General features: G+C 43.4%; 1 protein-coding gene across 2 annotated transcripts in view; it reads left to right on the top strand.

The window, feature by feature from the left end:
• The window catches only part of LOC117543044 (nuclear receptor coactivator 3-like), a 67,718-nt gene that overhangs the window by 36,704 nt on the left and 13,602 nt on the right, over nucleotides 1-17,412 (top strand). For both annotated transcript variants that reach the window (XM_034211070.1, XM_034211069.1), the window contains exons 2-7: nucleotides 4,409-4,496; nucleotides 11,887-11,994; nucleotides 12,535-12,695; nucleotides 14,386-14,486; nucleotides 14,569-14,743; nucleotides 17,214-17,396. In XM_034211070.1, the coding sequence (XP_034066961.1) occupies nucleotides 11,906-11,994; nucleotides 12,535-12,695; nucleotides 14,386-14,486; nucleotides 14,569-14,743; nucleotides 17,214-17,396 (709 nt within the window). In that variant the 5' untranslated portion in view covers nucleotides 4,409-4,496; nucleotides 11,887-11,905. The remainder of the gene's footprint in view (nucleotides 1-4,408; nucleotides 4,497-11,886; nucleotides 11,995-12,534; nucleotides 12,696-14,385; nucleotides 14,487-14,568; nucleotides 14,744-17,213; nucleotides 17,397-17,412) is intronic.

Raw genomic sequence — 17,412 nt, 5'->3', positions numbered from 1 at the left:
ATTTCTTTCTTTTTGGTGTCTATATACGCTGGGATCCGGAGTCATGGATCATCCTGCGCTCCTGTGTCCTGCATCGCGAGCCCTGGATCTTGAATCGTGGCTGTGGTCCTGGATCATAAGTCCTGGATGGATATCTTCGTGGATTCATCTTCCTATTATATACACATGCATTTCCAAACATTTGGACTACCTATGTTGCAAATGTATTATCTTTTCAATTTACACACGGCATCTATTGCACGTCTGTCCGTCCTGGGAGAGGGATCCCTCCTCTGTTGCTCTCCCTGAGGTTTCTCCCATTTTTCCCTTTAAACTGTGGGTTTTCTTCGGAAGTTTTTCCTTGTACGATGTGAGGGTCTAAGGACAGAGGGTGTCGTATTGTCATACTGATATTTTGTACAAACTGTAAAGTCCACTGAGACAAATGTAACATTTGTGATATTGGGCTATATAAATAAACATTGATTGATTGATTGATTGATTGAAAACTAAAGCACAGTTACACAGAGTACACACAGACACACACACATTTAAACACAATGTACTTTTATGTGTTCTTCACTGTGCCGTTGTGTGTGCTGGCCAGCGTACATAACTTCCCTTATTCACAGTCATTACAGAAGACTAACACATGGAGAGAAAAAAAAATGGAGACAGTAAGAAGAAGGGGGTGAAGAGAGGGAAAATAGTATTGCTCACAAAGAACTAGTGGTTGTGCCTAAATTGAATTTGCCTATATATCAGTTGCCTGAAGATGTTTCTTAAAGCCGCAGGTCCTTTTGGCTGAATCTCCTTATTAACTAAAATAAGAAGAACATTTAAACTTTTTCAAATCTTGCTGAAACTCTACACAACATCATCTGGCACTGCGTTCATAAAGAATACCTTACTCACAATATGACTTTCTAACATGAACTCCACATTTCAAGGTTTACCTCACAATAGAAGCAATGAAAGATACAACAAATTGTCTCAGTGATGACGCAATGTTTCTGTCTTGTAGTATTATAATCCACAACGCACTAATTCACCATCTGATGAACTTTCAGAAATCCTGGATTTATAACTTTATAATACTTCTCCATTGTATTTTTTATTTGTTTTAATTATTTGGAGTAAAAGCATGAATCCTGTCTTTATGTCAGTTTATGATTGCCTGTTACCTGATTGGATCCTGAGAAACAACACACTCTGACTGATAAGCCTCATAAAGATCTAAATTCAAATGGACTTTGTTAACGAAATAAATGTTTTGTCTATCTAGCCGTTTATCCACGTGGCTCAGTTTTCTTCCCGGTGCAGCTGAAGGTGACGGATGAGGACATGTTTGTGGTTTTACCATCTTTATCTTATCAGGGCTGTCATCACTAACACACAAGCTGAGAAACCTTTCCTCCTTACTCTGTTTCTGCTCTGCACGCAAACACATTCACAATGAGTTTCAGAATAACACTTTACAATACAACAGCTCATTTAGGTTTGCTGTAATCACTCTGCTTTACTGTAAGTGTTAAGGAAGAGAGTGTAGATTATCGTCCACAATGAAGGAAACTGGAGCTATAGCGACAGCAGGAAACAAACAAAGTCGCTGAGAGGCTGAGGCCGGGCCTGTTTGATATTGTGTGACACGCTACAAAAAAGTACTTGCTGAGATCAAAAACTCTGTTGCAAAATAATGTGGTTTAATGAAAACTGGGATGATCAACTTATTCTCCTTGGACATGTACATCGTTATATTAATCAGAGCAATAATTTCAACTTGCGGTCAACCAAAAGTACAACGGCCCTGTGTCACCCTCTCTTCCGCCCATATCCATGTGACCCAAGCCGACCAATCAATTGTGCTCAAACAAATATCTTATATTAAAACAAAACGCAATACTAAACATGTTTCATGGCTCCTACAGGAGCACACAGGCTTTTTTATTTCAGTCTCCTTTATTTACACTATGAGCTTGATGACACATAAAATGTTATACAGTAGAATAATCAATACATGAGATCAGTTATGTCATAAAATAGTTTACAGATGTGTTATACAACTATATGTCTCAATGTACAATGCCATTTTATTGTGTTTGACATGCATAATCATGGCTTTTTGACACTTTATCCCCTTACCATGAGTTTGTATTGTTTTTGGCTGATGCACAGACAAATTAAGTTGAATACAAATGATCAGCTTTAACAGATGTTGGACAGTCCCCAATTCAATAGAGCAATATAAAGCAACTTAAGGGCTAAGATGCCTATAGTAAATGGGAGGTCATCATCAGTTCTGCAATATTGTAACGTGGAAAGAGGACAACAAACTTCACTAAGCTTTGAAAATCTGTACATGCAGTGCAATTGTCACTGCGATAAGATATTTCCACTTATACTATCTCCTCTACTGTTGATGATATACAGATCAGTCCGAGTTCATGAAGTTAATGGCTTCTGTATTAGCACCCACAGTAAAATGTGAACTCTGGCTGCATCTTTATTGCATCCTGTAAAGTGCGTTGCTTTTACAAGAGGAAGAAACTGCCGTGCAGGATATGTCATTGTGTTTCTCAAGTGCTTCGAACAAAAGGTTGTTTAGCTGTAGAGGAATTGAAGAGCACAACAGACACGTGTTGAGAGGACTGTAAAAGGCCTCTGCGAGCTTAACATTTCTCCATAGTCAACCTCTGCATCTTGTGCTCATTCACACCGCTTTTAAATTCAAGGCTTTACGCCGGCATGAGCTCCGCCACATGCCACTAACTAACATTTTATTCACTCTGGTTTTCACGGCTTTGTCAAAGTGAGCACAAAGAGCATGATCATCACACTGAACGCTTTCTTGTTCTGGCTCGTGCACAAAGAGGAGAACTTCTTTGTCAGCTGAGCTATCAATCAATCAATGTTTATTTATATAGCCCAATATCACAAATGTTACATGTGTCTCAGTGGACTTCACAGCTATAAATTCTTCCTGCTTAAGCAGTCGCTCTCCAGCTCTATTTTTCTCCCCCTTCAATTAATAGGAAACACATCGGTTAAAGGAGAGTCTTTGTTGGTGTTTGAGAGTCCATACATCACCTAAACTAGAGCACCCCCTCCTCCTCCTCCACCTCCACCACCTCCTAATGCACACACACACACACACACACACACACACACACACACACACACACGGACAGCCCCCATCTGCTCCCAATCATGGGTGCAGCCAGCGGTCAGGTCACTGACGGTGAATTGTGAACTAACATATACACACGCACAAACACACATGTAAACATATACTGTACAACATCGGCAAGCTGGGCATTTAGTCCGCCACACACACACACACACACACACACACACACACACACACACACACACATGCGTAGGCGTGTCCAGATATGTACTTGTAAACCAAACCACACGCGCTCTCACACATGCTGGTGATAAACATTAAAGTAACCCCTATCATGCCAGCATGCAAACACACACACACATATTATTTACAAACACAAACACACACACACATGCATACAGTGACAGATGAACATGAGACATCCTGGCGGCGTGCTCCACTGATGACAGGGTGTCATGGAAACGCCCAGCGTTCTCCATGGTTACGCACTCTTTACCCCCAAGGGACACCCTCTTATGATTGTTCAGACAGACACTTGAGCAACAACTCTGCATGGCCAGAACACACACTCACTCACACACATTGTTTCTTATCAGGATCGAAATGGACACAAATTAGCCTGTTATGTGCTTTTGGGATTAGAGCGGTGATTCAGCCTAATAGTCTGTTTTGGTAATCTTGCTCAGAGTCCACAAAGCATGAGAGATATTTGCCAATAAAGGCTTGACGTTTAAATCAAGTTGTATGGATCAGGACATTTAGTGGAAAAGCACTCTCTATTACATTTTATTGTTAAAGCAAATTGGCTGAATTGTGGAGTCGTTGCTTTCAGGTTTCTTCGGTTTGGCTTCCTGTAAAACTTGTCTCAACATCCCTTTGTGTGTGTGTGTGTGTGTGTGTGTGTGTGTGTGTGTGTGTGTGTGTGTGTGTGTGTGTGTGTGTGTGTGTGTGTGTGTGTGTGTGTGTGTGTGTGTGTGTGTGTGTGTGTGTGTGTGTGTGTGTGTGTGTGTGTGTGTGTGTGTGTGTGTGTGTGTGTGTGTGTGTGTGTGTGTGTGTGTGTGTGTGTGTGTGTGTTTAATGCAAATGCACAGGAGCCATGGTGTGTTTCCACTGTACGCGTGCCGCCATAATGAAGACAAAAGCACGTCGACTCCCTCCTGCTCATTAAGCCGTTAATGCAGCTTCCTGTGCACGAGTCTTCGGGCCGCTGATTAATAATGCTGCTTGTTATTCATTAATATCCTCTGATGAACATGCACTGTTAAGCACAAACTTATTTTTCTCTTTCTTTTCCTCCTCTAGACTCCATTGACCAGCCCACATAGGACCACACCCCCAGAGAGAGGGGAGGGGGGCGCTGATCGTCCATCATCTTGGGCGCCGTCACAAGGTGGGCTAACATCCCATATGGTTGGCATGGTAACGGCCTGCTGGGTTTAGGTTGAGCGGTTTGCCAGAGACAATTTCTTGTTGTTGCCACATTCTTGCAACATCCTCCTGACCTGAGCGCAGAAACACAGAGAACAGTTTGTGTTCTCTGACGCAAATGTTTTGTGTTTTATGGTTTGGATTTTGGGAAGGTGGAAGAGTTTATTTTTTGGAAACAAAGAGGGTTGAGCAGATGATTTTCAGGCAGATGAGAAAACGGAGAGTGGGAAGACATCAGGGAGACGGGAGGAGAAATCTAATTATTCTTTGTGCTCTACCTGCCACACAGGCTGAAAGAAAGCATTTATCTTTTACCCCTGTCTGCAGGTGACAACGACACACACACACACACACACACACACACACACACACACACACACACACACACACACACACACACACACACACACACACACACCACACACACACACACACACGCACACACATAGATGTAAAGACCTAACCAAACCGCAGTTTCCCTTTTGTTTACGTGCAGTCTCATGCATGGTGTTGGACAGATCGCGTGCCAAAAAGGGAAGTCCATTTCCAGGCAGAGCAGAATCTCGATATGAAGAGGTAGAAAACTAGAGAGGATGAAGATTAGGTGGCTCCTGGATTCGTCTGCAAAGGGTTAATAAATAAGAAAGAGAATCCATGTTTGCCATAGATAATATTGAGTGACTGGCAGGTGGGGCATCAAAGCTTCTTTGAATAAAAAGTCAAAGATTCAAACATGTGGACAGTCTCAGCGTTTAGGTAAGAAATATCAAATCTCAGAACTTAATATTCAGTTGCAGCTGAGCTTGACGATTATACTTTTATAGAAACATGATGATACATCCAGCATGTCACGTTATTTTTTACTTTGGGATTTTGGGTCAGTTTTGGATAAATCAGCAAAAATGTGACTTTTTGTTCCTCTGTATGGCATACTAAATAGATTTTAAAAAATAAAATTATGATAATAATACCGGCAACAGTACAATACAAAATAATTTAAATGGCAACAGGAAAGTGGCATAAGCACCGTAGTGTTTTAATAAGTGATTTGGTAATTGACTGGGAAATTAAGCGTAGCAACTTGAACATTGCTAATTCAATTTGAAGCTAAATGGTATTACATTAAAATTAATTCAAGCTTCTGAAAGGTGCTGTGTTATTCTCTTAAAAGTGTAGTCTAAAAAATATAACAAAGGACTGGGCTATATGTAGAAAATCAAATATGACCTCCACATATATAAATGTACTGCATATTGTAGAGGTAAACATTGGTGCTTTCACTAAAATATGAACAAAAGGAAATCAGTAATGTGGATATATATTGACTATGTGCTAAAGGCAAAACAGAACAGCTTGAACAGTCTGGTAAAATCATAAAATTACATTATTTACTTTAATGCAGCCTTCAAATCCAGGAAACACTTGTGCTTTATAACCATATCCAAAATATAAGATAAGTTTTGCCCAGCCTTATAAAAAAAGTCACTCAGAAAGGAAATCATTTAAAGTGATATCATAAAAGAATAGTATCATTTACTTATATAGAAGTGTATGTTTTAATGCTATTATTTGTTTTACAAGTGGTAATGCACTCATACAGAGATGATCACAACTAAGCTCTCTTCATGTTGAATGTTGAGGACCATTGAAAAGATCAATAAAAAGAAAACGCATAAAAGGACATTTAAACAAAGGGGAAACATACTCTCAATCTTTTCTGACGTGTGGAACTGGGAGTCATGTTCTTTATTCTTCATAAAGCAGTGAGGACCTGTTTGTGTGTGAGTCCTCAAAGCGAGGCGGCTCTTGTCATGTTCCTGGTGTGAGTTTACTTGGCGAGGCCCAGGCCGCGTGCCTCTGTTTTGTCAACAGAGACTATGAAACAGCTGCTGGCAGGCAGGTAGGCAGAGGAGGCGATTGCCGGGCTATTTGCTTCCCCCAGGCTTAGCACGGCTGCCATGCTAACTCTGTCACCTTCCTTCCCCCTTTATCTATTTACTATGTACTTCTCCTTGTCGTCTATAACCAGCGACCCTGCACAGACCGTCCTGCCTACTCCATCTTATCCCACCCAGAATTTTTTTTCGACACTTGTCAAAACTAAAGCAAAGGAAATGTGACATCGGCAAGAGTCCTGCCTTCTCAGCGTTTCAAAGAGGACTGAAGTGAATGAACGCACTTGGCCACACACAGAGAATTCATCTTTTATTTTAGATTTACAAAACCTTCTGTGTTAATCTTACATCCGTACAACATATTGTAAGACTTCAAATTTGAATGAAGATGTAACATTGAACCCACTCTGATGATGCTAGAATAAGATAGACTTAATACAACGCAGATTAAAGATATGTCTCGATTGTGTCTGCTGTTGCACCCGTCATCTACTCACAGTAACTCTTCCTGCCACGTTCTTGTTTGTTGCATTGAGGTTTCTTTTCTGCTATGACTCACTCTGTCGTGGGAAGTCTGTCGTCTCTTCACCTCATATTTTTTGCTTTCAGTCTTATGCTGTTCATCCATTTATAATCCGCTCCCCTAGAGTCCACAAGTGCAACTCACCAGTGTTATTGAAGTACTGCTCCTCTTATTGCTTCTTTTTTATTGCGTTCACTGAAGTATACAAAGAAACAAACACATTTACAGAGTGAAAAAGTACTATTATGTGCAGAGTCATTGTAAGGATGTCTAGTATTCAATCAATCAATCAATGTTTATTTATATAGCCCAATATCACAAATGCTACATTTGTCTCAGTGGACTTCACAGTGTGTACAGAATATCAGTATGACAATACGACACCCTCTGTCCTTAGACCCTCACATCGGACAAGGAAAAACTTCCAGAAAAAAACCACAGTTTAAAGGGAAAAATGGGAGAAACCTCAGGGAGAGCAACAGAGGAAGGATCCCTCTCCCAGGACGGACAGACGTGCAATAGATGCCGTGTGGAAATCGAAGAGATAATACATTTACAACATAGGTAGTCCAAATGTTTGGAAATGCATGTGTGTATAATAGGAAGATGAATCCACGAGGATATCAACAATCCTGTTGTTGTTGGAGCCATCAGGGAAGTAGTATGATGAGTCTGGCAGGACCACAGTGATAGCTTCAGCCACGACTCGAAGTCCAGGACTCAAATCCAGAACTCAGGATAGAGGATCCAGGACACAGGACCGCAGCAACAGGATCAGCCACGACTCAGGATCCCGGCGTAGACAGACACCAAAGTATTATAGTATTATATAAACTCACTGCTGTCTTCAAAAAGTTCTTCCTTCCACCAGAAACTAATACCAGAACTAATTCAGTGTTCACATTTTAGAAAACAAATATTATCTGATTTAAATCCATGAAATGAATAGTGAATATTGAATGCTTAATCCACAAACTGTTCCACACCTCTTCAGGGTTATTGTTAGAAACAATGAAATCTATTTGCAAACTTAATTTTATTTCTCTGTAATAAAAACAATTCTGATATTGCCACAAGAAAAAAAAACTGAAACATAACAGAGCTGAAATGTCACATGCATCTAATTTATATAAAACATATTTACTGCATGGAGAAATTACACAAATATGAATAAGTAGGAGATTTGTCAAATATCAAACAATGTTAATTACTGTACATTTATAACTCTGTAATATTATGTAGTGAGAAATATTCATGTCAACGACTCTCATCTGAATGACAAAAAGACAAAACTATAAACAAGGCCAGCAATGTAACATATTCCATGTCTGAAAAAGGGTTTGGATACACTTTGATATTTCCTGTATGCAAGAGGAAACCTTGGCCTGATTGTGAGGCTAGCAGGAAGTTCAGGGGGTCAACAAGAAACCCTCTGGGAACTATGATTATTTACAGTTCATGTCATAGAAACCCAGCCTTTAGTGGTTAAAGCAACTGTTTAATGTCAAAGGGATAGTTTAGCATTTTTTGAATTGGGGTTGTATGAGGTACGCACCCATTGTGTATTATCTACAGAAGAGGATGGCAGTTGACAGGATTAAGGATGCGAAAGTAAAGCATTGTACTGCTGTGGCTTATTCCAGCCACATCAAAAAATCAATATTAGTTTGAGTGTATAGTTCACTTTTTTCCCCCCTCAGACTGTCGTTTTTGCTAATGGAGTCTGGTGGCTTTGAAGAGAACTTAGCATACATTCCTTTTATTTCATTTTATCGTTTATATTTTTGTTCTGCTGCTCCTGTCCAGTAGCTTATACAACCCCACTTTAAAACATCTGAACTATCCTTTTAAGGGTATCTTTGTTTGTGCTGAAGCATATGAATTTAGGATTGGATTACATGCTTTCTTTTTTATGAGGTGACCTGTTTCCTCTGGTTTTGTCATAAAGTCTTCTCTTCCCGGTGAGCAGTGCTCCCACTGGGCTCCGGGCCCCGGGGCCACTGGCCGTCCTGCAGCAGAGCTAAAGACTTTAACTCCAATCCAGGTGATGCCACAGCGTGTTGACCTGAGCCATCCTCTTTTGACACCCGTTTAACGACCCGGAAAATATGTGGGTCAGCAAAGTTTTAGTGCTAAAGAATCGGAGCTGTTTACCTGCGTGGGTGCACTCACCTGTCCATGTCAGCGGCAGAAGAGAAGACTTCCATGATGGCTAAATATGAGGGAGGGGGCTAACCACTGTCCCGTTTTTATTTGTTAATATGTATTCTGATTATCAGCTTCCCACTCTTACCTCTAACCCTGATGATTCCTTTGAGTCATTTTCAACTATATGATTTGATGAATAAAGGTTCCTGGGTGATGCTTTCCTTTTCCACTGAATTTCATCTCTAAAGTTCCCAGCTCAATTTTTCCTGAGGCTCTGACTTGATTTATTTATTAATTGGCTAAATTGTTGACAGTCTATCACTTTCTCGAATTTATCATCATCTATTTGTATATTTTTCAAAGTATTCTCAAAAACCTTCCTGCATCAGCAAACGCTATTTTAATGTCAAGATGTTATATTAAATGTTCTTTAAAATGCTCTAATTCAAAATGTGCATTAACACAGGTGCAGAGAAACCATTTGCTCTGTCTGAACTCTCTCAAATCAACTGCACCTCACTTTTACTCCCTTAAATGTCCATCCATACGCCCATCTATCCTGTCCCTCTTGCTGCCCTCCATCCAAGCCATCGCCCTCTCTCATTTGACCTCTTTACGCGTCTCTTTCCCATGCCCCCTGCTGCTATATCGTACCCACCGCAGCCCCGCCGCCTCTCTGCCACCAGACCCCACTGCCTGTGGCGTGTAATTGACTTTCTCCCTGCACTGGAAAAGCGGGCGGCCCGCGCCAGGCTGGAGGTGACCCATTTCCCTGGGGCATTCAGCAGCCTCCTAATCAACCATTCTCTGGGGCCGCCTCATTCACTCCGCAATTAGAGCAACTCCCCCTTTGAGAACTCCATCAATAGGCTGCCAAACAGGCGGGCGGGCGGGAGCGTCTGTGGAGCAAAGACGGAGTTTCACTCAAACACTTTGCTTTGGCTCTACAAGCTCTAAACCCCTCGACTTTGTACCTCCCCCTCTCCTCTGTATGCCTCCTCCGCTCCTTGTCTTCCTCGTGGTAGGTTTAATCAGACAACAGCAAGCAGGGTTTTTGTTTGACGATGAGCAGCAGACAGGGGAGGTGGGAGAATAGGCAAGAAGAAACGCAGGTGGCAGGCAGATAAAGGCAACGAGACAGTCAGACAGACAGTCGGATGGGAGGTAGCCTACTCAAGGGAGAGATTAAAAGAGAAAACTCAAAGCGGGAGCGATTGAGCATCTTCAGAGCATCTCTTGCTTTTAGAAGAAAATTCACAAGAATTCCCTGTTGTTGTCTTGCAAGGGAATACACTAGTGTTTCACCTGGTCTTGAAGACATGTATGAAAGCAAGCCCTAACATGTTCACTGCCTGTTTGAGCCGGATACCATCTCGAGAGCGCAGCACTGAGGATCAGAGCGATTTCTATCCAAGAACAGAAAAAGTAAGAAAGAAATCAGACATTTTCATGAACTGATCCCACAAGAAGGAGCATGAGATGATGGTGCATGGTGATTAAATAACAGGCCGTCTCTCTCCCCTGCCGTTGGCCTGATTTGCTATGCAGGAGAGGCAGTGCTCTGGTCAGAGGATAACCATGTAATCATGGAGTGAAAAAGCTGCCCTGGCTGTGAAGGTTAAGAGGGGAAGCTTTCAGCCCACTCTGTGCGCCACACATGCATTCAACACACCAGACAGTCTGAACATCTCCTCCTCTAATTCCTCCCCCTCTCACCTGTTCCCCTTCCCTCCCGTCTTTCTTTGACACGCCTTTATCTCTTTTTATCTCAGCTCGCTCCCCCTGCCGCCTCCTCCTCCTCTTTTCGCTCTGATTCCCGCCTTCTATATTTTTTCTTCCTCTGCATTTTCTCTGTCTATCCCCCACTCTATTTGTGCTCTGTCTTTTTCTCCCCTTCATTTACTTTCCTCTCCTCCCTCCCTTCCTCCATCCTCTTTTCCCTCCCCTCCTATACCTTTCCCCAGTGTCAGCTGCTGTCACTGTGGCAAAGAAAACGACCAATCAGAGCTCACTTCACAGCACCAGCTTCTCCCTCTGTGCGTTATTGCTTCTGTTCCTCCTCCTCCTCCTCCTCCTCCTCCTTTTCGTCCCATCTGCCTCTCTTCCCTACAACCTTTATCAGCTCACTTCCTAAGAAATGTGATGCATTATGGGAGACAGACGGCTGTCTAACAGGGTTAGTTGTGCAGCGTGGCTTATCGTCAGAGACACTGCTAATCCTGTGTGTGTGTGTGTGTGTGTGTGTGTGTGTGTGTGTGTGTGTGTGTGTGTGTGTGTGTGTGTGTGTGTGTGTGTGTGTGTGTGTGTGTGTGTGTGTGTGTGTGCCATTTGCGCTGATGAACTCAGGCCCACACAGACATACACACACAACAAACAAACACAACCTCACGCTTACTCTGTTTTTCTAAGGGAGACGAGGAGGCAGACGAGACATGTTTATGAACGTCAGTCTCTGCCAGGAGAATATGATTTGCATGATATACGCATATTTCGACTCTGCTGTGTGTTTTGCACTGTATCCACTTCATAAACTGCTCTTGGTTGGTTATTTTTTGCTGAGTTCAAAAGGACGATTCCCATGTCTCCTTACTTTCGCAATTATGTATCAATGGAAGCTGAAGGGCCTTGAGGAACATTGTAATTCCTCCTATGCCACGTTTTATTATATGTACAGCACTTTGGCTCGACCAAAAATCGTTTATAAAGGTGCTATATAAATAAAACTTGATTTGATATGCCTGCAATAAAGCATTGTTTACACCTGTGTGTGTGCTCCTTCCTCTCAGGTGCTGATATGTGTTCACGATGAGCGGACTGGGGGAGAACTCCATGGAGCCTCTGAGCTCAGAAAACCGTAAACGCAAGCTCTCCACTTGCGAGACGCCGGGTCTGGGGTGAGTGTTTCTGATCAGCACGAGAGAGGAGAAAAACATGAAAGTGGGCTACTGGGTCAGCGGCTTCTCCAGGCCGAGCATTGTTGCTCCTCTGTGTGCTGTGAAAAGTAGGAGCCAAAATATGTGCACATTTTTAGGAGGATTTTGACCATAATGTTGGTAGAAAAAGCACTTCCTGATTGATTTAACCTAGTTAGATTATCATTGAATTTAAAATCCTTCTCAGGAAGGTAAGGATATGACATAAATTACACTTGAACTGTGATTCTACAATTTATTATTTACAATTGTTTTTATAAGTATGCAATGTTGGAACTGAACTGAATCTTCATCAGATCAAAAGAGAGGGATTGAAAACATAAATGTGATACATGCTAAATGATATGTAATGAAACACAAGGCTTCATGTTTGATGGAATCAGGGGAAAATAGTACTTCCATTCAGACGTTGGACAAGTTGCTCTACTTAAAAACTCATCCAATCTGCATTGTTTTCATCACATAGCCTTGGCTTATTTTTAAACTTTGCAACTTTTGCAGGTGTGACAGGAAGCGACGGGAACAGGAGAGCAAATACATTGAAGAGCTAGCAGAGCTGATCTCGGCCAACCTCGGCGACATCGACAGCTTCAACGTCAAACCAGACAAATGTGCCATCCTCAAAGAGACGGTGCGCCAGATCCGCCAGATCAAAGAGCAGGGTGAGTGGACGCACTTTGTCTGAGATCCCTGTCAGAAGGACTGTTGACAAGAGTGTCTAGGAAACATTGGGAGAGGTGGTGAAGGGAGGGGAGAGAGAAAGCTGGACACACACCCACACACATGTGCCTTCTCAGAGCCCAGGTGCAAGGACGAATCAGTCATTCATCTCCCACAAATTTCACAGCCTGAACTGTTTATGTTTGGGTGGAAACATTGGCAATGCTGTGTGTGTGTGTGTGTGTGTGTGTGTGTGTGTGTGTGTGTGTGTGTGTGTATTATGAGCATGCACAGCTGTGTGCTGCCCTCGCCAGGGGCTGTTTAATTGGAGGTTTGCAGGTAATCACATGCCCATCCATTCTGCTGAACTGCCAAATTGTTAGTTCTGTTACAGCTGCCGTTGTCATACTTCTGTCTCCATTATGCAGCAGTCATCATTTCCACTGCAAACAAAGTGAAAACGCTCCAGGCTGAGAGTCTTGCATCGCCGAACGGACATATTGTTGCTTCTTACATTCAGCCCTGTGTGAATCTTCAAAGATCAGGGGTGAATTCTGTTCTCGTGCTCGACTCCGTCAGCGTCTGCCACCTCGACAGGAAGGGGAAGAGGCTACAGCTGGCCCTGACTGGCTGCTGACACGTTGCCATAGTTACAGGAAGTGAAGACAGAAATGACACAGGCGTTTACACTCGTCTCTCCCTCTCTCTCTACCTGTTCCTGTTGTCACTTTCAGTTGCTCTTTCTGCAAACCTTCATCTTTGCTCTTTTCTCCATCAATAAATCCTCACTTGGATTTTACGTACTCTGCTCGAGCGTCTTCTTCCTCTTCTGCTTCCCGGTTTTCTTTCTCCTCCACTCTCATCTGTATTGCAGCATATTTAGATTTGCTCCCAGCATCTTAAGATATTGAGGGAACTGATGGAGGGCAGCCTCTCTCTTTCTGTCTCCTTCCTCTCCCTCTTTCTTTCAACCATTCTCTACCTAACTTCACAATGCCTGGATGAGACAGCAATGGCTTTTTTTTTTCTTTGTGTGGGTATCTGTGCCCCTTGGGAGCTAATCAGATAGAATGATTCCTGTAGCCGAGCAGCCCCCGCCTCTTCCTCAGACCAATCCCTGCATTAATACCCAAATGCCAGGCATTTTCTCTCAGCATCGTCTCCGTCCACCTCCCTCTGGTCCTTCCTGTCTCTCTCTCTTTATCTGTCTGTCTTCCTTTCTCTCTCTCTCAGCCCCTCCATTAATTCAGGTGCCTCCTGCCCCTGCACCATTACAGCTTCCAGAGCCTCTGTAGCTCTCTCCCGCGCTCCCTCTCTCTCTCAGCCCCAGCCTACCAGACAGTCCCTCAGAGTCTGACACTGAATATAAAGCAAGAGGACGGCTGCTACCTGCTCCACATGCACCCAGCCCTCTACTCCTCCTGACGGGCTCCTCAGAGAAACCTGCTTCCGTCCGTCTCCCTCCTCACCTGTATTTTTAAATTAGAGGGAAAAAATGTTCAAGTAAAGATTGAGAAACGCTGCCCCCTGCTGGTGCAGCTGTAGAAGTGAATAACAGTTTCCTCCAGTTCCAGGTATCGTTGCTCTCTCTTTGTGTTCTCCTTTGCTCTTTTTTTCCCTTCTTTGTGGGCAGCTAGGATTTGAAATGTCTTTGTTTTTTTAATGCATCTTGTCTTTTTCCTTCTCCTGCAGGAAAAGCTTCATCCAACGACGACGACGTCCAGAAGTCTGACGTGTCCTCGACGGGTCAGGGGGTCATCGACAAGGACCACTTGGGGCCGCTCCTGCTGCAGGTGAGTGCTGCACTGCACCTCCGTCTGATCAGAGAATATTTCTTCGAGGTTTGGTGGTGACTTCCTGTCGCTTTCGTCTCAGGCTCTGGATGGCTTCCTGTTTGTGGTGAACCGGGAAGGCAGCGTGGTGTTTGTGTCGGACAACGTGACGCAGTACCTGCAGTACAAGCAGGAGGAGCTCATCAACACCAGCGTCTACAATATTCTCCATGAGGACGACCGGGAAGAGTTCCACAAGAACCTGCCTAAGACCAACAGTGAGAAACACACACACACACACATTTACACACAAACACACTCACAGGGAGGCTGCACATCTGCTCAGAAGTAAACTCAGCTTGACAACTTCCACAGGGCCGAGTTATAAAACAATCTTTGAGCGGTTGCAACAACTCGCGCACGTCAGCGTAGACTCACTCAGTTATTCACTCCGTTCTTAACCCCTTCTCTGGTTATAATGAGGAGCTCCTGGGAAACCTGTTCATGTGCATGAGAGCTTTTCGGAAAGAGGCACACACACCTAACAAAACACACATGTGCACAGGAGCACCCGCCCACCCGGTGCTAAGCAGGCAGAGCGTAGCGCAGCTGTCAGTCACACTCAGTGGTCCAGACAGTGTAAAACAGGCCGAGCTCTATTCAGATCCCATGGCAGCCATCTGGAAACTACTTACTGCTGAATAATGCACCTCCATACTTCCCGCTACTTAATTCAATTCTTGTTTGCATGTGCCTGAGTATTAATGTGTATATTTACATACCTATGTCAGCAAAAGGAGTGCATGTTTTAAAGGTGGTGTGTGTGTGTGTGTGTGTGTGTGTGTGTGTGTGTGTGTGTGTGTGTGTGTGTGTGTGTGTGTGTGTGTGTGTGTGTGTGTGTGTGTGTGTGTGTGTGTGTGTGTGTGTGTGTGTGTGTGTGTGTGTGTGTGTGTGTGTGTGTGTGTGTGTGTGTGTGTGTGTGTGTGTGTGTGTGTGTGTGTCACACACAGCACTATTTATAAAGCTGATTAATTATGGATGCGTGTGCTCGACTGAACCCGCCTCTATTAACTCTGCAGTAATGTTCCTTAGCAGTGGCGGCTCCGACATGTCATTGACACGCTCTCTCACTTATTTCCCTTTGCACGCCGCTTTATTCATTCACTCTCTTTATTTTTTAAGTTTCGCCTTATCTCCCTGAGCATCCCTCGTGTCTCTCAAATTGTTCTCAGCTTCACTCGTTCTTGGTGTGGCAGCCAAACATTGTGGTTGTCTGTTTCTCAACCTGCTTCCCTGTCTGCGCTCCCACCCCCCATTGTGTCTCGCTCTGCTGCTCTGCCCCCTTCATTATCTTTTGGGCCCATGAATGAAATACGCTCTCGCTGCACATTCCTGCGGGATGACCGTTGACCACGCCAGCTACAGCTAAATACACACACAATCACGCACATTCACTAACGAAAACAGACACACACTCGAGCACAAGACATGGAGTGAGTTTTTGTTGTCGGCCGGTGTGTTTTTTTGACCCGCCTGTCTTGCCTCGATGTTGGCTAATTGCAGTGGTGTAATGTAGTGAAGTACATTGACTTTAGTACTGTACTCAAGTACGATTTGAGGATTACTAGTACTTTACTGAAGTATGTCCATCTGATGCTACTTTTTACTTCTACTCCACTACTATTTTTTAAGCCAATATCACTATATTTGTCTGAAAAAAAGAAAGAAGTTACTTTACAGATTCAGATTATTAGCTAAAACTAAATATAAATAAACTAAAACATAAACTATGATATCTAATTATAGGTTAAAATATCTAGCAGCAGTATATAAAGTAATAACAATTATCTCCACCTTTTCCAGCAGTGATGAATGCATATTTAAAAAATACATTTCATATATTTGTATGATTCTAAAATGGGACATCACGCACAATGAGTGCTCTTACTTTTGGTACTTTAATTACATTTCTATAGCAAGTCTTTTGTACTTATAATTAAGTGACATTTCTGAGTATTTTTACTGAGTAGTATTTGTACTTTTACTCAAGTAAAACATCTGTTTACTTCTTTCACCACTGGCTAATTGTGTCTGAGGGGAGATGTTGGCCCCATTGACTGTACCGTGTTTTTCTCTGTCCCAAGGCCTTGTGAAATCACCTCTCCCTATCCCCCCCCAAAAAAACGTCTCGCTCTCCTGGGTCTTTTCTTTTATCTTCCCTGCACCTGCCAGACAGAAACCTCCCGCCGGCTCAAGGCCTCTGATAAGGCTTCACGCAGACCTTGGAGGACAGTTGGATGTCTCTCTGAAGTTTTCCTCCCCTTTCTCTCTCTCTCTCCCCCCTGTGAAGGTGACCCCGTCTAAATGAGTGTGTGTGTGTGTGTCGTGATGAGAAGTCAGGGTCTAAATGAGGATAGATGGCTGAGTGTCCCTGGCCTCTGCCCGCTGCCGAGCGCACTGAGAGGGAGAGATATTGGAAATCGACACCTTGGCTACATTAATCCCATGGTCCATTTAGCCAGGCATCCGTACGGCAGGAGAGGCTTCTGCTTCTCAATTTAAGAGGGAAAATACATGTTGCAGTGTGTTTGTTGTTTTTTTCTTTGTGTGTGTGGATTCCCGGCAGAAAAAGGGTGTGAGCTGTTGTGGCGTCTGATCACAGGCAGTCCATTGCTACATTTAGTTTTCAGTCCCAGCTCCATTTTTACTCCCCAGTGTAAATGTATTTTTGTGTTTCTTTTCTAATAGTAAATGGAGTGTCGTGGGGAAGCGAGGCAGCCCGACAGAAGAGTCACACCTTCACTTGCCGGATGCTGGTCAAGTTTGGCCACGCACACGGCCCCATGGAGGAGGGGCCAGGAGGGCCGCGCTACGAGACCATGCAGTGTTTTGCTCTTACCCAGCCCAAGGCCATGATCGAGGAGGGGGAAGGTACGCTTGGGCGGTC

Source organism: Gymnodraco acuticeps, unplaced genomic scaffold, assembly GCF_902827175.1.
Source record: "Gymnodraco acuticeps unplaced genomic scaffold, fGymAcu1.1, whole genome shotgun sequence".
In the NCBI taxonomy this organism is placed as follows: domain Eukaryota; kingdom Metazoa; phylum Chordata; class Actinopteri; order Perciformes; family Bathydraconidae; genus Gymnodraco; species Gymnodraco acuticeps.
This window is presented reverse-complemented; position numbering and strand designations above follow the sequence as displayed.